We start from the raw sequence: 20,793 nt of genomic DNA, 5'->3' as shown, positions 1-20,793 counted from the left end.
GCCCCCCGGGCCTGCCCCGGCTCCCTCAGCACGGGGGTCCCGCACGGCCATACCCAGCCCTGGGGCTGGGCGGCACCGGGAGCGTGTCCGCGCCGCGTCGGTGCAGCCCGGGCCTGTTCCTGCGGAGCCTCGGTGCTGGGCCCTGCGGGCCCAGGGCTGGGGGGCTGGGGGGCCCTGGGCGCTGCCGGGGGGGAGCGGCTGCGGGGAGGGGTCCGCGGGGGGCTCTGACCGAGGCCGGGGGTGATCGCCAGTGAAGGGGACCGGGGCGGGGATCAGGGAGGGCGAGGCAAAGCCGGGGTCGTGGCCAAGGCCCGTCACCCAGGGAGCCCGCGCCGCCCTGCCCGGCCCTGCCCGGCCCTGCTCCCCGCTGTGGATCCCGATCCCGATCCCGATCCCGATCCCGATCCCGGCCCCGACCGGACCCCGCCCCGGCTGTGGGCGGGGCCTGGCTCCGCGAGCGCTGGTTGGACGCCAGGGAGGGGGTGCGGGAACACGCGAAGGGACCGGGCGCTGGTTGGACGCTGGGCGGAGGGGGCGGGCACAGGGGCAGGGCCCGGGCGCTGATTGGGCACCGGGCGGAGGAGGCGGGCACAGGGGCAGGGCCCGGGCGCTGATTGGACGCCTCGCGGAGGGGGCGGGCACGGCGGCGGCCATGGCGGGCGCGGCGCTGTCGCGGGTGCCGGACGTGCAGATCGATGGCGACGGCGTCTTCAAGTACGTGCTGGTGCGGGTGCGCGGGGCCGGCGCGCCCGCCAAGGACGTCGTGCGAGGCCACGGCTGGGCCGAGTACCACGGTGAGGGAAGCGCGGGGCCGTGGCCCAGCGTGCCGGGGAGCGGCCGCGGGCCCGGGGCGGGGGGTTGCCGGGGCCCGGCCCGGCTCGGGCGGCGGCTGAGGCGGGGTCCCCGCGCCGCCCGCTCCCTCCCTGCAGCCGACTTGTTCGAGCGCACCGCGGAGGAGCTGGCTCCACTCGGGCTGAGCTGCGAGTGCCTGGGCGGCGGCCGGCTGTCCCACCGCCCCCAGGAGAGGAAGATCCACGTCTACGGCTACTCGGTGGTAAGCGGCGGCGGGGCACCCACGAGGGACGCGGCGTCTCCCCGCGCGGTGGGGGAGCCGCGGACGGGAGTTGGCATCGCATCCCTCGGGGCTGGGAGGGTGAGCGGGGCGGCGGCGCGGCCGGGGCCCGGCCCGGCTCGGGCGGCGGCTGAGGCGGGGTCCCCGCGCCGCCCGCTCCCTCCCTGCAGCCGACTTGTTCGAGCGCACCGCGGAGGAGCTGGCTCCACTCGGGCTGAGCTGCGAGTGCCTGGGCGGCGGCCGGCTGTCCCACCGCCCCCAGGAGAGGAAGATCCACGTCTACGGCTACTCGGTGGTAAGCGGCGGCGGGGCACCCACGAGGGACGCGGCGTCTCCCCGCGCGGTGGGGGAGCCGCGGACGGGAGTTGGCATCGCATCCCTCGGGGCTGGGAGGGTGAGCGGGGCGGCGCTCCCGGGCTCCTGGGCGTTCTCCCCAGGGACGGGAGACTTGGCAGAGCCCTTTCGGGTGAGCAGTGCTTGCCCAAAGCAGGGTCACCGCATGAAGCCCCCGGCGCCTGCCACACACCCAGAGTCCCCGGGGGTCCCGTGGGTACGGTGGCTGTAGCAGCGCTGGGTGCTGCCAGGGGGAGTTGGGCTGCACAAGAGCCCTGTGTCCACTCTGTGTGTCCTGAGGGCGTTCCTGCAGGAGTGTCAGGTGCTGTAGGGGCCTTGTAAGGGTGACTGGAGGTACCCTCGGCACATCACTGTCACGGTGGCTCCCTGGATGCTGACCCCATCCCAGTGCTGTGCTGCAGCACCAGCTCTACTGGGTGTTGAGTGCAGAGCCCAGCTGGGACCAAGGCAGGGTGGTGGTCCCCGGGCCACAGTGCAAGTAGTTTTCCCAGCTTCAGGGTGGCACTGTCCTCTTGCCTGGGTGCTACACCAGCACCAGTTGGAGTCAGGAAGGGCTGGCACAAGCTTTGTGGCCTCTCTGCTGCTGGGGTCTGCCAGAGCTGCCCTGGGGATTTGCCAGGCTTCCCTGCAAGTTCCCACCAGCTCTCCTTGGGAACCCTCTTTTCCTGTGCAGGGCTTTGGACGAGCTGACCACGCTGTGACCACAGAGAAGCTGAAGGCCGAGTACCCCGACTATGAGGTCACCTGGGCAGATGAAGGGTACTGACTCCTCTGTCTGTGGTGCCAGCCGAGGACTGGCACAGCTGTATGCAGCGCCCTGGTGGTGGCAGCAGGCTCCCCGTGCTTGGCCGTGCTCCAGGCTCTTCTGATTTTCCTCTGTGCTGAACTTGCCCGTTCTCCGCTGTCACTGGACTGTCCCCGTGCCAGGTGCTCCCACCCCCCTGGCATGGCAAAGCTGGTGAAGCCAGTGGTTGCTCTGCCCCAGCCTCCTGGTGCCAGAGGCTCGTCCACGTGTATCTGTGAGAATTAAAGTTGTCAGAGGAGCACAGCTGCTCTGGTGGCCATGCTCACGGCTCGGCTGCTCCTTTCCAGCCCCACGTTGTGCCTGTTGACAGTGGAAGGGACCCCCCAGGTTATCTGCCCCTTGAGGGGGGCCTGGCCTAGGAGCCTGGCATGGGAGCAGGCTCTGGGGTGGGGACAGCAGGAAGTGTATCGGGATTTGCCTTGGGAAGGGTTGAGGCAGGAGAGAGGAAAGCAATGCCCAGGCCTGGGAGAGGGAAAGGCAGGATGGACCTGGGGAGAGACCAGCCCCATCTCCTGCAGGGAGGAAACTGAGCTACCTGGGAACGTGACTGGGAAGAATATGCCCATTCTCCTTGTGGCAGGTGGTCACACCTTGAGGGAGAGCATCCTCCCTGACTTCATCCCTCCAGCCACCCCGGACCACCTCAGAATTTCCCAGGGATTCTCTCTGCTTGTGCTTCCAAGTGAGGAGCAGTAGAGGGAGACTGGGAGAAGCTGCTGGAGGCTTCAGTGGCTGGAGAACGCCAGGGGGATTTGCAGGCTGGGTTGGTTCAGTTGCTGTCCCACGTGAAGCTGGGGCTGGAGGATCCTCCCAGCCCAGTCCCAGCCCCATTTCATTGTCAGACTCTGACCCTGCGTGCTCCCTGCTGCTGCCTCTGCCTCGTGCCTTCAGGGATTTGGGCTCTTTCCTCTGTGTCCAGAGGCGTGCAGGGTCAGCTCAACCTGCAGAAGCTCAACCCCCTGTGCCCAAACTCCAAAGGAAGCTCACAATAGGGGGATGAGTTTCACAGGCAAAAACATGGCTCTGCTGTGCCTCGTCCTCCATCCTGCAAGGTGTGACTCTCCCCTGTGCTGGGGGGAATGTTATCCAGAAGTCACACAGTCAGCTGCAAACCTGCAAGTCACTGGATTGTGGAGCTTGGAGGCACCTCTGGGAGGTCCTGTCCATCCACTGCCTAGCTTCAGCTGGTCCATCGTGGTGGGATTGCTGAGATGTGCTGTGCAGACTCAGGAGTTGGACTCGACAGTCTTTGTGGGTCCCTTCCAACACAGGGAGTTCCATGATTCTGTTCTAGAATTAGGCTGTGGGAAGCTGTGACCAGGTGGGGTTTGAGAATCTCCCCGACTTGGACTTCCCAGCAGCTTGGGAGTCTGCTCTGGTTTTGACAGCCCTCACAGGAAAAAAAAAAAGGTTTTTCTTTTAAGTGACATTTGGCCCTCACAGGAAAAAAAAAAAAAAGAAAAAAGTTTTTTCTTTTAAGTGACATTTACTGTTCTTGCTTTGTTCTTGTCTCAGTCCTTACTGGGACACTCCCTGCTCAAAGGGTTGGCTCCCTGCACCCTCCTGCCAGGGCTTACCTGGGTGACATGCCCCTGCACCTTCTCCAAGCTGGGCACATCCAGCTCAGCCTCTCCTTGTGGGAGGTGCAGTCCCCTCATGATCAGCAGGGAATATCCTTCTGTTGAGATACTCAAAAACCATCTGGACACATCTTCCAGGGAGCCCTTGTGGAGCAGAGGGGTGGGATGGGGTGACCTCCTGTCGTGCCTTCCATTCTGTACTATGCTGTGATCACCATCACTTGATCTGTTCCAGTATGCCCACATCTCATAGTGGGAGCACCAGCATCCCTAGTGCAGAGGGCAGGGGTCAGATCTGGGAGAGAGGCTTTGCCCATGGCACCCAGGAGCCAGTGGCTACTTTGCCAGTGGCCAGCTTGGTGCTGCCAAGGTTCCTGGGCAGGGCTCCTGCTCTCCAGCATGCCTGGACTGGATATGTGGGACTGCTGGTCCTCACTGGGCCTGGCTGGCACTGGGGGAAGGAGCTGAGCCTGTGTTTTACTGCTGTGATGCAATCCCGCTGCAATCTGCCTTCCAAGGCTGTTGGCTCGGTGGAAGGATCTGCTCGATGGGGCCCCTCTCAGGGCACGAAGACTGCAGCAGCAGAGGGGAGGGGGGTCCTGTGGGGTGGCAGCCTCTTCTTCCTCTGCCCACGGAGGGAAACCAGTGGGGTCAGTAGTTGCCATCGCCAGGCAGCACTGGTGGTGATCTGTGGGCTCTGGCTGCCAAGCTGTGCTTCTTCCAGGCTCAGCCCTTGCTGGGGCTCTGCCAGGAATGTTTTGCCCCAGGACTGACCTGGTTGTGACCCCAGAGCTGTGCCCCTTCGCCCCATGGCATTCATGAGCTGGGTGCTGAGATGCTCCTGCCAGCTGGAGCAGAGCAGGCAGGGCGAAGGCTGGCTCCTCCTGATGGCATCTTGGGATCCTCAGGCTCCAGGGGGACCTCAGCTCCCCTTCCAGTGCCTAAGGGGGCTCCAGGAGAGCTGAAGAAGGACTAGGGACAAGAGCTTGGAGTGACAAGACAAGAGAGAATGAGTTCCCACTGCCAGAGGGCAGGGTAAGATGGAATATTGGAGATACAGCTGACTCCCAGCTCTGTTCTCACTGGCCAGAGTGCAGCTCACTGCCAACCCTGCACCCAAAGTGTCTCCCTCTCCTTATGCACAGGGACTGGCAGAGCCCCCATATCCCTGGCAGAGGTGTCAGCTTCCCCACAGGGCTGGCAGCATCTCTGGCTCTGCAGGAAGCGTCCTCATCCCTCAGCAAGCCCACGCATTCCACCGGGCTGTGACACTCCCAGTCAGAGTGTCACCCACCGTCTTGTTCTGCATGGAAAACGGGCTGAAGAAGAGAGGTGCAGTGGGGAGAAGCCGAAGGTCTCCACGGGGCACCTGGCTGCAGCTGGCTGCTGGGGTGCCGGCGCTGCTGCTGGCAGGATTGCGCTGTCCCGGTCAGCACAGCCTGGCCATAAACCCGCTGCCTGGCCAGGGAGCCGATAACAGTGAGGCTGAAGTCCAACAGAGGCGGCTCTGGGGGAGCACATTCCAGCCCGGGGCTCCCGGTGTGGCCTCTTCCAGCTCCGTTTCACCGTGGTGGTGGCCGGGATGGCTGCAGGCAGGCAGGCGATGCTGGCCCTCCTGGTGCTGCTGGGTGAGCTCTGCCGACACGGCCGGGGGTTGTGTGGCTGGAGGGAAGGGGCCTCTGTGCTGGCTGCTCCACTCTGGTCCTCCACAGAGGTTGCCCCAGTGCTGGGCCAGCCACTGGGCTCTGCTGCTGAATTCAGCCCGGGGTTCCCAGGGTGAGAGGGTGCCGGAGCCCCCAGCACCGGGATGGGGATCACCAGTGGCTTTGTTCAGCATGGGACAGAAAACGTGCAGATACTCCTGTTTCTTCCAAAAAGGGGGCTGGGACTCTCAGCACGGGTGTGATATAGCAGAGTCAGTGCCCCGGCAGGCTCTGGCACCCCGAGGCTGACGGTGGGAGGTGGCAGTGTGAGAGATGTGGAGTTCCGGGACAGTGACAGGGGGGTCGTCCAGGCCAAGAGGCCACTGAGAGCTCAGTACCTGCCCCAGCAGGGTCCCAAACCGAGGTGCCCAGGCAGATGTCACCTGCAGGTCATGCATGCCCTCCATCTCCTGCTGCAGGCACCGTGCTTAGTTCCCTGTGGGTTTCAGCCCCATTGTGTCTCTCATAGCCAGAACCTTCCTCCCCAGTGGATCCGTGGTTGTCAACAGCTGCAGCAGCGCAGCTGAGCAGCTCTGCAACTTTGTCTGTGACTGCAGTGACTGCTCGGATGAAAACCAGTGTGGTGGGTGCTCAGACTCCCCAGGCCCCCAGACCCACCCTCAGGCCCTGCTCCTGGGGTGAGAGCAGGCTGTGTAGTGGGGGGTCTTGTGGGTACAGGTCCCTGGGGTGGTGCTGGTGCCCAGGATGAATGCAGGGTCCCCCAGGATTGGTACAGTACCCTGGGGTGGGTGCAGATCCACAGGGTAGGGGCAGGTCCCTCGTGCAGGTGCTCAGGGTGAGCACAGGTTGCCTGGGTGGAGGTGAGTCTGCCAGGTGGGTGCAGGATCCCAGGCTGTGTGCAGGTCCCCTAGGCTGGCCACAGGTCCCTGGGGTAGGTGCAGGTCCCCTGGGTAGATGCAGCCCCCCGGGATGGGTGCAGTTTTCTCGGGTGGGCACAGGTCCCCAGGGTGGCCCCAAACCTGCCTTGATCCCCCATCTGCCCACCTTCAGGGTACCTACGGGGCTCAGCAGTGCTGGGCACCCCCTTCACCTGTGACTTCGAGGACAGTGACTGTGGCTGGCAGGATGTGGGCACCTCGACGTATGGATGGGTGCGAGGCCGGGCCAGCCTGGCCACGTGGGGCATGGGGCCTCATTCAGACCACACGGTGGGCACTGACCTGGGTAAGTGGGAGCTGCTTGATGAGCAGGCTCTGGCCACCCACAGCACCACTCCACTGGAGTCGGGGTGCCAGAACACCTATCTTTGTAGGGTGCAGGGGAGGGAGCACACCCGTGGAGGGGTGGGAGTAGTGCAGGCACAGCTCTGGTGCCACCCCATGGGGCTGCAGCCCCCACTCTGCTTTCTGCCCTCCCAGGTTGGTTCTTGGTGACCACGTCCCCCCCAGCAAAGACTGTGGCCACAGCCTGGCTCAGGTCACCGGAGATGCGGGAAGCAGCTGCCACGTGTGAGATCAGAACCTGGTATCACCTCTCAGGGAGCTGTGAGAGCACCCAAGGTGGGCACAGGCAGCATCAGCTACTGGGCAGTGAGGATGGGAGGCAGTGGGGAGGAATGGGGCCATCTGCTCCTGTGGCAGGAACAGAACCCCGACACCTTGAGAGGGGTCCTTGCCATCCTGTTTGCTCTTCCACGCTCCACACACAGAGCTGGTGGGACCTGGGGGTCCCAGTTCCAGCCCACAGAGCTGGCAGGGCTCCATTCGTTGCTTTGGGTACCCCAGGCTGCCCTGTACCAAGGGCACTTTTGGGGCTCCCCTCAGGGCTGAACCAGACAGAGCGGCCGGTGCTGCGCCTGGCTGTGGCACACAAGGATGAGGTGGTGGAGCTGTGGCAGAGCCCTGAGCGCAGCAGTGAGGGCTGGCACCAGCTGGTTGCCTACCCCGGACGGATCATGGAGCAGTTCCAGGTGAGACAGTGTTGGTACTTTGCTACCCGGGCACTGTCCCCATAAACTGGGACCAGAGGAGCTGGGCAATGCTCTGAGACCTGGCTTGGGCGGCTCATGCCATCCTCATCCTCCCATCACAGCTCATCTTCTCTCTGACACAACCACCCACCTGTGGGGCAGAGGTGGCACTCGATGACATCATGTTCAGGAACTGTGGCTTACCAGGTGAGTCCCACATCTGCCGGGATGTGAGCTGGGATCTTGGGGGAAGAGGGTGGGCTGCAAAACCCAGGGGAGCTCTCCCATTGCTCGGTGCTCCCATTGCCTCGGGGCACCGTGCCCTGGCCAGAGCATGAGGTGGGCAGCCAAAACCTGTCCCTTGAGCCACCCCAAGGAATGATGTGGCCGTGCTCACCACGTCCCCGTGGGAGCAGCCACTCGCTGACATGTGTCCCCCCACCCCAGAGGCTGGGCAGCAGGCCTGCGGGGCCCAGGAGAGCCGCTGCCAGCGTGGCTCCTGCCTGGCACAGCGCCGTTTCTGCGACGGCACCGACGACTGCGGGGACAGCTCGGACGAGAGCGCGGCGCAGTGCAGTGAGCACCCCTGGCCCCGGAGCGAGTCCTGCTGATGGGCTGAGGGTCTGCCTTGCTGGGGCAAAGCTGGGCTCTGGGCTGGCAGGGGCCCACCCAGTTCTGCCCCACGCCAGGAGGGCAAAATGACCCTGAGGTTTTGCAGAGAGGTGGCATCAACCCAGCCCATTGCAGGGATCTACCTGTCCAGGAGAGGGCTGGGATCTCAGTTTCTGGGTCACTGCTGTCCTTTCTTCTCACAGAGAACTTCACCCGCTGCTCCTTTGACTATGATCTCTGTGGCTGGGAGACAGTGGCTGGGCCACCAGTGTGGGGCAGGAACACGAGCTTGAACCTGGGCACCTCCTACAGCATTCCCACTCGGGACCACAGCAACAACAGCAGGGCTGGTACGTGGTGGGGCACCAGTGCCCCAGGGGAGCCCCACCGCAGGTGGATGTGCCCTGGGATGACACACGCCAGGGCTCTGCTCAAGGCTGTGCCAGGACAGCAGTGTCCTGCACCCACACATGTGCCTGGCTCCACTCAGCTCCAGCATCTCCTGCAGGTTTTTTCCTCCATGTGAGCAGTGACCCCACTGCACAGACTGGTGGCACAGCTCAGCTCAGCAGCCCCACCTTCCAAGCCACCAACTCCTGTTCTGTGAGTCACAGCTGGGACCTCATGTCAGAGCTTATGTGGACATAGTGGTGACAGGAAATGGGTTCCCAGCTCCGGGGACCCTCATGCAGGGCTGGGCTGTGGTTGGCCCTTGCTGGGGATGGGCATCAGGTTTTTGGGGGTGGTTTGGTGACATCTCTGGTGCCCACTGGGAGCTCTGAGCTCCTCATAGCCCCTCTGTGGGATGCAGGGGGCTGTGTGCCCCTGCCCTAAGGGCTCACCCTGCCCCAAATCCCCAGCTCGTGCTGTACTGTCACCTCCATGGCTCAGCCACCAGCAACCTCCGCATCTCCTATGTGACCAACTCTACCAAGCACCTGATGAGGGAAAGGACAGGAGACCTGGGCAGCTGCTGGGTCCGGGAGAGAGTGGACTTCAACGTGATGGATCCCTTCAAGGTGGGCTGCTGCTGTGCTGGGGGGAGCTGGGGTGCCCCTGGGGTCCAGGACCACAGCTGCACACAGGGGCAGCAGCACCCCCAAGCCCACTGTGGCCATGCCAGCCCATGCTGTGCCCCCCTGTCAGCCACAGCATTGCCCCTGCTCCCACTGAGTCCCTTCCTGGGGAAAATGTCAGTCAGTCCATGACAGGTTCTGGCTCCCCAATCCCATGGCTCCCTGGTGTCACCCTAATACCTGCAGTATTGTGCAGGACCCCATGCTGATGTTTCTGACGTGGTGCTTTCCTGCAGGTGCTGATCGAGGGGGTGGCTGGCCGCGGGGGGACCGTGGCTATTGATGACCTGATCCTGTCTCAGGGCTGTGTGAAGGAGCAGGGTGAGCTGGTGGGCAGTGTCCCTCACTCTGCTGCAGTGTTGGCAGCTGTCACATGTGTCTTGCACCCATGGCACCATGCCTAAAGGACAGGCATGGTCTGCCTGTCCCTCTGCTCATCACAGGGACCATCCTGGGTGCAGCACAGCAAATATTTGCCCTGGGGTGCTGGTATCTGTCCTGCGGCTTTAACACTCCATCTCTGTGTCAAAACGTGTCACACGAGCAGCTCTTACTAGGCCCTGGACCACCTAGCTGGTGGCAGCCAGGTTGGGCTGGGATGGGATGGGAAATGGAGAGCCAGGAAGATGCCTGGGGACATGGGGAGGTGGTTTGAAGGGCTGACACTGATGCTGTTGCTGGGCCTTTCACCACTGCTCTCCATCCTGGGGTGTTTCACCATCAGAGAAGCCTCTGGTGACCCTGCCGAGCCAGGCAGGTGCCGGCCCCTGCGCAGCAGCCGAGGTGGCCTGTGACAGCGGGGAGTGCATTGCTGCAGAGCTGGCCTGCGACTTCGCTGACACGTGCGCTGACGGCTCCGACGAGAAGCGCTGTGGTGAGAGCCAGCCAGGCACCTGCACCACTACCCCAGCAGTGGAGGGGACCAGGCACCCTGGGCGGGCATGGCTGGGACACTTGTGTGCCTGCACAGCCCCTGGGAGAACAATGGCCCGGCAAGACTGAGCCTGGAGTTTGGGGTTGCCCAGAGCAGCTGCGGCTGCCCCATCCCTGGAAGTGTCCAAGGCTGGTTGGACAGGGCTTGGAGCACCCTGGGATAGTGGAAAGTGTCCCTGCCCATGGCAGAGTGGTGGAATAAGGTGAGCTTTAAGATCCTTCCAACCCAAACCATTCTGGGATTTTGGGATCCTTTGACTTTGCAGGGACAACAACCTTTGAGTCAGGGGCTGGGGGCTGGCACGATGTCAGCGTGGGGCGGCTGCGCTGGGGTCTGCAGGAGGTCACTGAGTCTGACACCTTCCTCACAGGTGAGGCTGCTCTCACCACCCAGACAATGCTCTTCAGTGCTCAGCACCACGGGAGCCCCAGAGCAAGGGCTCCCAGTGCGTGCCACTGCACAGTGGGGGATGATGCCCAGGCAGGATGCTGGGCTGGGGGTGCTATCAGCGATGTGGGACCCCAGTCCTCACCTCACAGAGTGTTTCTGTGCCCAGGGACTTTCCTGGCCCTTCAGACAGGAGAAGGACAGATGGTGGGTCCTGCAAAGGCACGATCGCCTCTGCTGGGCCCCTCTGGCCCTGCCTGCACCATGGAGATGAGCTACCACATCCACAGTGACCCCCAAGGTAACCTCCTGCCCACCCCAGGGTGCCCTGCCTGCTTCCTGCCCCCTGCCCATCTGCCTTTGCTGCCTCTCCCAACCCCGCTTTGCCCCCTCACATCCTCCTGGAGCTGGGGTGTGTGTCCCTGTCTGTGTGCCTGCACCCCGTGACCACGGGCTGGTGCCATGGATGGCTCCCACAGGATGGCCAGGGTTTTTGGGTGTCCACAGCCTCTGCACCACCTCTTGTTCCAGGCTTCCTTGCCATCAGTGTCACAGATCACACCACTGGCACCACCCAGCTGGTCTGGCAGACACAACGTCGTGGCAGCACAACTGGGGGTCGTGTCCGTGTCCCTCTGGGAGAGAGAAGCCGGCCCTTTCAGGTGTGCTGGATGCACAGGGACCAGCCTGGGGGGCTTTCGGTGGGACAGTGCCAGAGCTGCCAGGCACCCCAGGCTCATGACTGCTGCCCCCAGGTCGAGCTGCTGGCACTGGTGGATCTCCAGGGCTCGGCGAGTGTCAGTGTTGACAACGTGACATTTGAGCAGTGCTCCCTCAACACGGTGTCACCCACAGCTGCGGGTATGGCCAGGGGTGTGTGGGCAGGGAGGGTAACCCCACACCCTTTCCATGGGGGCTGCCTGGTGGCTGTCACTCTGTCCAAGTGACAGCCATGGTGCACAAGGCCGAGGGCCAGGGCCAAGCACATACCCTGGGACCCCTGTGTGAGGTAAACTTGGGGAGCAGGGGGAAAGGGACGTTTGGGGGACCCGTTTGCTTTTGTGATGCCTTACCCCTTTCCACCTTTATACTGTCACCTCTCTGGCCAGAGCTGTCCTGCAACTTTGAGAGAGGCATGTGTGGCTGGTACCAGGATCTGTCCAGTGACTTCAAGTGGGTCCACAGCACAGGGCAGGGACAGGGCTCTGACCACACCACTGGCTCAGGTAAGGGGCTGGTTGCTCTTTGGGGGAACCCAGGAGCCCAGGGCATCCCATAGCCTCCAATGCCAGGGCCAAGGCATGCCTTGTACTCCCCAGCAGCCCCGTGCCTACAGAGCAAGCTCCCCTAGGGCAGGCTGGGAGCACCCAGATCTGGGCTGTGGGTGATGTGGAACACTCACATCATGATCCCACCACCCTGGCTGTTCCCGACATTCAGGTTACTTCTTGTCCGTGGACTCCTCTGTGCCATGGAGCCATGGGCAGCGGGCCCAGCTCCTCAGCTCCCAGCAGGAGCCAGCCACTGCCCCACGCTGCCTCTCCTTCTGGTACCGTCTGGCCGGCCCACAAATTGGTGCGTGCCCCAGGGCGTCCTCCCAGGGCTGCCCCAGCCTGGCTCCACTCTGAGGACTGTGGGGTCCCCAAGGGCTGTGGGATGGCTGCCCCCATGCCCCCTCTACGCAGGTACCCTGAGCCTCAAGCTGAGGCCAGAGGGAGGGGAGGAGGTGGTGCTGTGGACCCGCCGAGGAACCCAGGGCAGCATCTGGCACCGGGCATGGGCAACACTGCCCTCCACGGGCCAGCGGCGGTACCAGGTGAGGACCAGGCCCCCGTGCCCCTGGCACAGCAAGGCACAGGGTGTCTGACACTGCTGCCTGGGGCAGGTGGCTTTCGAGGTGCTGCATGACGGCTTCCTGGGGGACGTGGGGCTAGACGACATCACGCAGACAGCCGGGCCCTGCGGGGCCAAGCTCTCCTGCTCCTTCGAGGCGGAGGACTGTGGGCTGGCAGCCAGTGGAAAGGGCACCTGGCAGCGACAGAGCAATGGCACTGGCACCACCGCTGGCCCTGTGGCCGACCACACCACCGGCACCGCCGCAGGTACAGGGCCGTGGCAGCCCTGCTGCTTCCCTGCTGCACTGAGGGACCCCCTGCCTGTTCTGAGTGTCCTGCCTGTACCCCACGCCAGCCTTGCCTGCTCTCCCTGCATCATGCCTGCCCTGCCCTCCCCAGGATGAGAAGGCAATACTGCACAGGGCTTCCCGACCCTGGAACTCCCCAAATGCAGGGTCTCCCAGCCCCAGGGCTCCCTACTCCTGGGGAGGTTCCCAAGCTGGGGAGACTCCTTGACCTGGGGGGGACACCCAGCCCCATTGTCCCCTAATGCTCCCCAGCAGGGCTGGGCAGGGGTCGCAGCACAGGGGCTTCTCTCCTCCAGGCCATTACATGGTGGTGAACACGGGCAGGGTCTCCCTGCCTGCAGGGCACATGGCTGCCCTCACCTCCCAGCCCTACCAGTCCTCCATGTCCGCCCAGTGCCTGACTTTCTGGTACCAGCTGAGCGCTGGGACCCCAGGTGAGCACCACATGCCCTGAGATCCCTGGGGGCACCTCCAGATGGGTGGGAGCCCCACACAGCACAGCCCTGGACCCCTCCTCCATGTTGGGTGCCCTGGGCAGGCTTCCTTAGGGTGTTCGTGGAGCAGAGCAAGGTGAGGAGGAAGGTTCTGAGTATGAGCACCATGGAAGGGAGCAACTGGCACCACAGCCATGTCACTGTCCAGCCCGAGGGTGACTGGCAGGTGAGACAGGGCAGGGTGCTGGGGGCAGCTGGAGGTGATGAGGGGTGCGTGGAGGCTGCCAGCCTCAGCATGTCACCCTGCCCAGGTGGTGTTTGAGGCAGTGGGAGCTGGGGGTGACCACGGATACATTGCACTGGATGACCTGCACGTGTCGGTGGGAGCCTGCCCCAAGCCAGGTGAGATCCCACCCCACAGGAGCACTGTGGATCGGAGGGGGATAGGGACAGACCTGTTCCTGCCCTGAGCTTGGCCTGGCCCAAAGCTGGGGGTGGTGTGTACCACCCAGGTGCCCCATCTCCTGCCAGGTAGTACTGGGTGTCTCACAGTCGTGCTTTCCTCCCAGCATCCTGTGACTTTGAGCAGGACACTTGTGGCTGGAGCAGCCCCTCGGACCCCCGCTTGCACAGCTTTGCCTGGGGCTGGAAGAGTGGGATCACCCTGGCCAAGTACCCTGGCCCTGAGCAGGATCACACCCTGGGTACAAGGAACGGTAGGAAACACCCATCCCTGCCTGAGAACCCTGGCATGGCCAGAGCAAGGAAGAAGAGCTGGGGGTGGATGGGATCAGTCCAGTACACCTTGTGAGGCCTGGCCCCACAGCATCCCTGTCCCCTCTTCACCTGGGAGGGGAGCTCGGCCCCAAGGGCAGTGAGGTACAGGGCTGGTTTGTGTTGTCTGGGCATTTGGGGGAAGAGTGGGACAAGTGGGGTGGAACAAATGGGTGCAGGACTGGGGGACACCCTGTGCTCTGTCCCTGCCTGCCCAGGTCACTACATGCACTTTGACACCAGCGTGCTGGGTGCCAGGGGCACCGGTGCCCTGCTGGAGAGCCCACCCCTGCCCGCAGCCAGCGACTCCTGCCTGCGCTTCTGGTACCACATGGACATCCCAGAGCACCTCTGTGAGCACTGCAGGGGCACGGAGGGGGGTCCATGGGTCCCTGGGCCTCACGTACGGGAGTGGAGGCCTCAGTGCCCCCATCTGTGGACCACAGACCCTCTGCCCTCTGCTTCAATTCCAGCTGGGAAGTGGCGATGGCCCGTTCCCTCTGGGAGCTGCCATCCCACTAGAGGATGGCATGGCTGGGAGGGCTCGGTGGCCCTTGTGGGCTCGGGGCAGCTGGCAATGCCTGTGGCCCTCCTTGCAGGCAGCGGGGAGCTGCGGGTGACGCTGCGGGGCGCGGCGGGGCAGCGCACGGTGTGGAGCGTGGCGGGGCACCGCAGCCGCGGCTGGCAGGGCGCCCTGGTGCCGCTGCAGAGCCCCAGCGAGTTCCAGGTAGGTGGGGCCACCCGGGGCTGCAGGGTGTCTTCGGGCGTGCATCAGCGCCCCAGAGCCCACCTTCCCCCGCAGATCAGCTTCGAGATCACCACACGGAGGTGGCCGATGGAGGGGACGGTGGCACTGGATGATATAATGTACAGCACCAGGGCGGGCTGCCACTCCAGCCCGGAGAGCCCAGTGGAAGGTGCGGGGAAGGGGGAGCGAGGGGCTGTGTGCAGTTCTGGCTGTGAAAGGTCAACCCAGAGTTGCCCAGGGTGCTGGGCTGAGGCTGGAGGCAGCTCTCTGGGCAATGGGTCGAGCCTGACAGCATTTCGTGCCCCTGCAGAGAAGCCCTCGGGCAGTTTCGTGGCGGAGGTGGTGCTCAGTGTGCTCCTGGCCCTCGTCATTGTGGCGCTGGTGACTGCTGGGGGCTGGTGCTGGCTGAAACAGCGAAGGGTGGCCAGCAGGACACCGACAGAGAGCAACACTTCCCAGGGCTTCGACAACATCACCTTCCGAGACGTAAGGGCAGGGTGAAGGACTTCCCTGATTACCCCAGCTGTGCTAAAACAGCGTTTTCCTAAAAGCTCAGCAAATGCCAGCAGGCTCTCCCTGACCCTGCATTCTGCCAACACGACAGGGAGGTGCAAAGGGCTCTGCCTCTTATCTGCTTGTTGACAAACAAGTGACCCTGAGCTGTAGGACTGACCTAAAAGTGCTGCTGCCACCAGGAAAGAGCCGAGCGTGCTCCCACCCCAGAGTCCTGTGGGAAGGGGGTCTAGCAAACCTGACTCATCCTCACTCAGCCAGCACTCAGTTCAGTGCAAGGTGGCTTAAGCTGCAGGTCCCTTGGACAGATTTGGTGCCACGGCATCTGCAGCAGAGCCACCAGCCCCGGCATGGACTCCAAAAACAGCCAGGGGCCCCCTGGCCACGCTGGGGATTTGGTGCCTCTGCTGGGGTCACAGGGGGCTGGCAAACAGATTGCTCTTGCTGCAGCCGGGAAGAAATCCTGGTGTTTCACAGCAGACAGCCCACATTTGTCTCCAATTCTCACTCACCTTTCTTTACAGGACAAGGTCATTATATCTCCACGGGAGGGGGATGAGTCTTGAAATTAGCAGCCAGCAGCAGGAATTGCCTGGTCGCCCCTGGGCAGAGCACCCTCGACAGGAACCCACACTCCATCAGCTGCGGGCTCTCTGCCCCGGGCCCGGGGAGCCTGCCCCGCCCAGGGACACACCGCTGTCATCGCTACCTCCAAGTGCTCCGGAAAAGCGTTTGTGTTGTTTGTAACATGAACTTTTTGCTTACAAGACACAGCAATGCGCCTGTGCTTTGGCAGGGGGCACGAGTCAGAGTTCTCTCAGTGGCTGTCCTCATCCAAACAGAGTTCTGGCCATGGAAATGGGGGTGAAGTGTGGGGTCCTGGTCCCCAGAGCTGGGAAGAGCAGTGGGTGCTGCAGAGGGTGTGAGCCACTTTCCATGCCCAGGACAAAGCACAAGAGCTCCCAGGGAACAGAGACCCCAGGGGGAGGAAGCTCTGTGCTTCTGCTGGTTTTGGGGAGGGTGAGTGGTGGGGGGGAGGGCAGGGGGCAGAGGGAACATCACACAGCACCCCTGAGGGCAGCAGGCAGCTCCCACTCTGCTGTACAGATGCCCACATGCTGCCCACACACCTTGTGAATGCACTTGATAAAGGTCACTGGGAAACCCAGTGCAGGCTGGACTCAGGGACTGGACCCCACCCTGCACCCCCAGCTTTCACACCTTACCACTGAGAACCCCAAACCCAGCCCCACACACAGCCCAGCTCAGCCCCTGCACAAGGAGTATCCTGCTTTCCCCAGCCCCCATGTACAGCTGGAGGGACATGCTGCTTTCCCAGACTGACCAGAGCCTGTCTCCTTCTCACCCAGCTGTGCCCCCTTAGGTGATGCCTCAGTCATGCCAAGCACCATCCCCACAGCCCTGTGCTGCTTGCAGAAATGAGGGCCCAAGAGCGCTGAGAGCCAGGGAAGGGCAAAGAGGGCTCAGGCTTCATGTGCTGTCTCTGCAGCTGCCTGGCTCTGCAGATCCCCACAGCCTCCCCTGCACCCACAGCACTGCCTCCAGCCCCAGGCTGCTGGCCAAGCTGCACCATCCCCGACGCAGGGAGAGATGACACAGCCAGGAAGCTTGTGACAGTGCTGGCCCTCATCCCAGCCACCCCAGGCATCCCTTTAATTACAATCCCAGAAGGAAGAGGTGATGCAGCTCCAGTCACACCCAGCCACAACATTTACTACCAGCTGGTCACATGCAGCAGCTCCCCTGGTCAACTGAAGGGTATCAAACTTTATTATAGATCTCTTTAAAACAGGCTGGAAAGAACAAACCAAACTCATTGAGATACAGTGACTGAGTCATCATTTCTGATCAAGCCCAACTCTCCCAAATTATTATTTATATATAATATATCTCACCCATTCCCCAAATTGTTTCAATTAAATCCTCACATTTCAGACCACCCTAAGTGCCTCAACATCAGCTGCTGCTAACACCACAATGTACATGTTTTCTGGCAAATCAGAGGCAGGGTTTGGGTTTTTTCTTGGGATTTAGATCCTCAATCTCTGAAAAGGAGCAAGGAAAAACAAACATCAGGAAAATTGCTTCTTTAAGGTTGCCTTTTTACAGCAGGTACAGATTCAGCAGATTTCCCCCCAAAGCAAGTCTGAAACCCTCTTGTTCAGCTTGGCAATATGCAGAGTGGTTGAGGAGAAGCAGATCAGTCTGAGCAAACTGATTTCGAGGCTTTGTTGTCATTTTCCTTTGGGGCCAGTTTCCAGCGGTTTTCCAATGTCCTTTCCACGCAGTTTGAGGCCTGGAATAAGACAAAGGAGACCACCATCAGCACTCAATCATTCACCCAATAACTTTTATTTCCACCAAATTCAGCCTTAAGGAAGAGAACATCCAGAAAGAGAGCAGGGGAACCAGAGTTCAGGAGAATCCTACTTTAGTTTCTAGGAGCACCAGACCCACTTCAAACAAAATCCAGTCAGATGGGATCTGAACCTGCCCAGGAGAGTAAAACACAAAATCCTTCTACAAGTGCAATCAGGCTTCCATGGGTCTCAGCATCTCACAGGTTTTGGGGGCAAGCACACAGGGATGGTCCCCAGGGCACAGCTGCAGGCATGAAGGTGCAGACAAAGATCAAGAGCTCCCAGTTCTGGTTCAGTCAGCAGATCCAGGTTTTATCAGAACATGGCTTAATGGCACCACACCCACAATAAACTCCAGGCAGCAATGTTCCTCACAGGCAGAAGGTAAATACTTTCCCCCAAACCACCCTTCCAAGCACTGGCAGTATTTCTGAAGTCTCCCTGAACTCACCAATGGCTCTTTCGATCTTGCCCATGACCTGGTTATTGGGGATCGCTCGTCCTGATTCGTAGTCAGCAATAACTTGTGGTTTTTCATTGATTTTCTGAAAAGAGAGGATGAGTCTCAAACACAGCAATGCTCAGCAGCAGCCCCCCAGGACTCACACAGATAAGGAATGGCCGCTCATTATGCCAGGACAGATGACAAAGTGCTGTTCCCAGGCTGACTCCATCCCCACGGGCACCTCCCTCAAGTGTCCCAGTGCTGCTAACATCCATCCTGAAAGGACTTTGACCTCCCTCCTTCTCAGGAGGAACAGGGACTGCTGTTCCTTCAGACAGCAGGGAGCTGCTAACACTGCTCAGCCCAGATGGTACAAACCTCCAGGGCTGCTGTGAGCTGCTGGGAGGAGGAAGGGAGCAGCCTCAGACAGGCTCTGCCTCCAACCTGGGACTCAAGGGCTGCACAGACAAACCTCAAAACTTTTCCCAGACAACTGAAGCTGCCAGGACATCAGACACCAGTGACACTGCGTTCCTCAAACTTCCAGCCCATGACACCACCCCACGGCAGCTGCCCCTGAGGGAACAGAAAGGTGCCCACCCTCACCCGGAGGTGCCCCACTCACCGTGGCCAAGTCCTTCTGTGTGAGGCCCTTGCTCTGCCGGCCCTGCTGGATCACTTTGCCCACCTCCAGGGAAACTCTGTCATGGTGCAGCTCCTCTGTTTCACGGTCAAGCTTGGCCGTGTTCTTTGTAATGAAGTGTTGTTTGTTCTGGCCTGCTGCCCCTGTTATTCAAGGCAAGAAGGAAAAAACAACCAAGGACAAACAAAATAAGGCTCAGAGCTGTGCCAGAAAGTATCAAAGGCCTTTTCCCAAGCCCTCAGCTGCTCAGGATCCCAGGGCGCTGTCAGGATTTTAACATACCAGCATTGATCTCACCCAATTCTCCTGCTCATGAGGCAGGAGAACCTCAGCCCTGCTCATAGTGCTGTGCACACCTAGCCTTGCAGAGCCCTTCCTTTCCCTACTTCACACCTGAACTTCCCTCCAGACAGGACAAGTCCTTCTTTTCATTGAGGATTTAATGCTCTAACCTTACTGCAGACACGTATTTGTGCTGCAGCACAGAGAGCTTGAACTTGAACTTGAATTGTGCTTGCTCAGTATAAGGCACCCCAAGTAAGTAGCTTTTAACCAATTTTCTGACATCTTTGATAAGTAAAGTCTAATTGTAGTTAGCTTTGCTAAAAGACAGCTTCAAAAACATTCTTTTCTCTCATGTTAAATATCGTATTTAAGCACTAGTTTGAATCCTTTCTCTCACATTAGTCTCTGACATTCAGTGTCCCAATAAAGCTGATTAACCTTCTTCAAGGATCATCTCTCTATTTCCAACCATCACACTAGCCTCCCTACAGTGAGAGAACCCAGCAACTTACATCAGAGAAGAAACAAGGAATTTTTAAAGAGCAGCGCCATAGGAACATCGGCAGCCATTCAAATTCGCAAAAGCAATAAGCTGGGGAGCTTAAGTGCTGTGATCACAAAAGCTGTTCCAAGAGCCGAGCAGGAAGCAGGCGGATCCTGCCCTGGGCAGCGGCAGCTCGGGGCAGCTGCAGGGGCGCCGTGCCGGCGGCTGCCGGGGCCGCTCCGGGACCGCCGCCTCAGCCCGCCCCACCCGGCCCGGCCCCGCGGGATACCCACACTTCTTGGAAGTTTCCACGTCCTCGCCGCGCCGCTGGGCCGCCAAGATGGCCTGGGGAAAGAGCGAGGGTGCGCGGTGAGCACGGCGCCGCTCGGCCCAGCCGCGCCCAGGCCTGCCGCCTGCCCGGCCCCGCGCCCGGCCCCCCGCCGCTCCCCGCGCTGACCTGCTTGGACTTGGCCTGGGCCGCGCTCGGGCCCTTCTTGCGCAGCACCGTGACCGTGTCCCAGTCGCTCTCCGCCATCGCTCCGACCCCGCCCGGGCCGCGCCCGCCGCCGGGCACCGCCCAGGGCCCGCCTCCGGGGGCGCGGCCGCGTCACGGCCGCTGATAGGGCGAGGCGCACGCCCGTCAGAAACGGCAGGCGCTCATAGGTGGAGACCGGCGCGAGCGCAGCGGGCGGGGCTTAGATTCCTGCATGGACTGTTGGCTTAACTGCCCCCAGGGGCGACGCAGCTCCGTTTGATAGGCGCAGTTACCTGCCAATCAGCCTTCCCGCTGTGTGACTGGCTGGTGCCCACGCCACCTGGGGCGGACGGCACGTGCCTGTGCACGCTAAGATTGGCTGTCGGCCCTGCCAGTCACCCGTCACCCGGCGGGGATTGGTTTGTTCTGCGGCGCTGTCAGACCCGTTGGCCTGCTCGGCCGAGCCGAGCATGCGCAGTGCGGCGGTTCGCCGTGCGGGTTCCCCGGCCCGTCGGCACCGGGCGCGCCTGCGGGCACCGGCGGGGCCGCGATGTGCCCTGGCATGCGCAGTGCGGCGGTTCGCCGTGCGGGTTCCCCGGCCCGTCGGCACCGGGCGCGATGTGCCCTGGGACCTTCGTGCTGCGGGGAGCCCGGCAAAGCGGCCACGGCACGGACACGGCCATCGGGACGGCCCGGAGGGGCCAAGGGAGGAGCGGCTGGGGGCCCTGGGTTGGTTCGGCCCAGAGAAGGCGGTGCTGAGGTCGATCCTCTCCCCGGGGCTGCCGCTCCTCCCGAGGGCAGCTCCCATCTCTGCTCTGGGACAGGGACAGGAGCCAGGGCACGGCTGGGGCTGGGCCAGGGCAGCTCACGCTGAGATCAGGGCAAGGCTCTTCCCCCAGAGGGTGCTGGCACTGCCCAGGCTCCCCAGGGAATGGGCACGGCCCCGAGGCTGCCAGAGCTCCAGGAGCCTTTGGACAGCGCTGCCAGGGATGCCCAGGGTGGGGTTGTTGGGGGG

At 62.0% G+C, this 20,793-nt stretch overlaps 3 protein-coding genes across 6 annotated transcripts; 2 read left to right on the top strand and 1 right to left on the bottom strand.

Annotated features, from left to right (window-relative positions):
- Window positions 1-169: 169 nt before the first annotated feature.
- On the top strand, window positions 170-2,520 carry PHPT1 (phosphohistidine phosphatase 1). Of its 2 annotated transcripts, none has more exons than XM_039719902.1 (3): window positions 170-794; window positions 930-1,054; window positions 2,100-2,520. In XM_039719902.1, the coding sequence occupies exons 1-3, from the start codon at window positions 653-655 to the stop codon at window positions 2,190-2,192; spliced, it is 360 nt and encodes a 119-aa protein (XP_039575836.1). In that variant the 5' UTR covers window positions 170-652; the 3' UTR covers window positions 2,193-2,520. The 2 variants fall into 2 exon arrangements, with proteins under 2 accessions (XP_039575836.1, XP_039575835.1); XM_039719901.1 differs by lacking the exon at window positions 2,100-2,520 and adding an exon at window positions 1,467-1,692 and having other exon boundaries at window positions 191-794; window positions 930-1,153.
- A 1,179-nt stretch (window positions 2,521-3,699) lies between these two features.
- Window positions 3,700-15,988, top strand: LOC120507348 (apical endosomal glycoprotein-like). Of its 3 annotated transcripts, XM_039719840.1 has the most exons (29): window positions 3,700-5,439; window positions 5,984-6,097; window positions 6,526-6,699; window positions 6,894-7,034; window positions 7,260-7,444; window positions 7,567-7,651; window positions 7,892-8,020; window positions 8,260-8,406; window positions 8,565-8,659; window positions 8,917-9,075; window positions 9,369-9,453; window positions 9,857-10,006; window positions 10,332-10,436; window positions 10,623-10,754; window positions 10,985-11,115; window positions 11,209-11,314; window positions 11,563-11,679; window positions 11,894-12,028; window positions 12,139-12,269; window positions 12,339-12,555; window positions 12,893-13,030; window positions 13,135-13,256; window positions 13,342-13,432; window positions 13,600-13,746; window positions 14,023-14,157; window positions 14,404-14,531; window positions 14,607-14,721; window positions 14,863-15,038; window positions 15,590-15,987. In XM_039719840.1, the coding sequence occupies exons 1-29, from the start codon at window positions 5,394-5,396 to the stop codon at window positions 15,629-15,631; spliced, it is 3,678 nt and encodes a 1,225-aa protein (XP_039575774.1). In that variant the 5' UTR covers window positions 3,700-5,393; the 3' UTR covers window positions 15,632-15,987. The 3 variants fall into 3 exon arrangements, with proteins under 3 accessions (XP_039575774.1, XP_039575773.1, XP_039575775.1); XM_039719839.1 differs by having other exon boundaries at window positions 7,299-7,444; window positions 14,404-14,721; XM_039719841.1 differs by lacking the exon at window positions 5,984-6,097 and having other exon boundaries at window positions 14,404-14,721; window positions 15,590-15,988.
- Window positions 15,989-16,825: 837 nt separating this feature from the next.
- On the bottom strand, window positions 16,826-19,902 carry EDF1 (endothelial differentiation related factor 1). The gene is made up of 5 exons (XM_039719903.1): window positions 19,761-19,902; window positions 19,597-19,648; window positions 18,517-18,677; window positions 17,898-17,991; window positions 16,826-17,382 (listed from the first exon to the last, which is right to left on the bottom strand). The coding sequence occupies exons 1-5, from the start codon at window positions 19,836-19,838 to the stop codon at window positions 17,321-17,323; spliced, it is 447 nt and encodes a 148-aa protein (XP_039575837.1). The 5' UTR covers window positions 19,839-19,902; the 3' UTR covers window positions 16,826-17,320.
- Window positions 19,903-20,793: the final 891 nt, after the last annotated feature.

This window comes from Passer montanus, unplaced genomic scaffold (genome assembly GCF_014805655.1).
Source record: "Passer montanus isolate IOZ18808 unplaced genomic scaffold, ASM1480565v1 scaffold43, whole genome shotgun sequence".
In the NCBI taxonomy this organism is placed as follows: Eukaryota; Metazoa; Chordata; class Aves; order Passeriformes; family Passeridae; genus Passer; species Passer montanus.
Note: the sequence above shows the minus strand (reverse complement) of the source record. Positions and strands in the feature narration are given on the sequence as shown.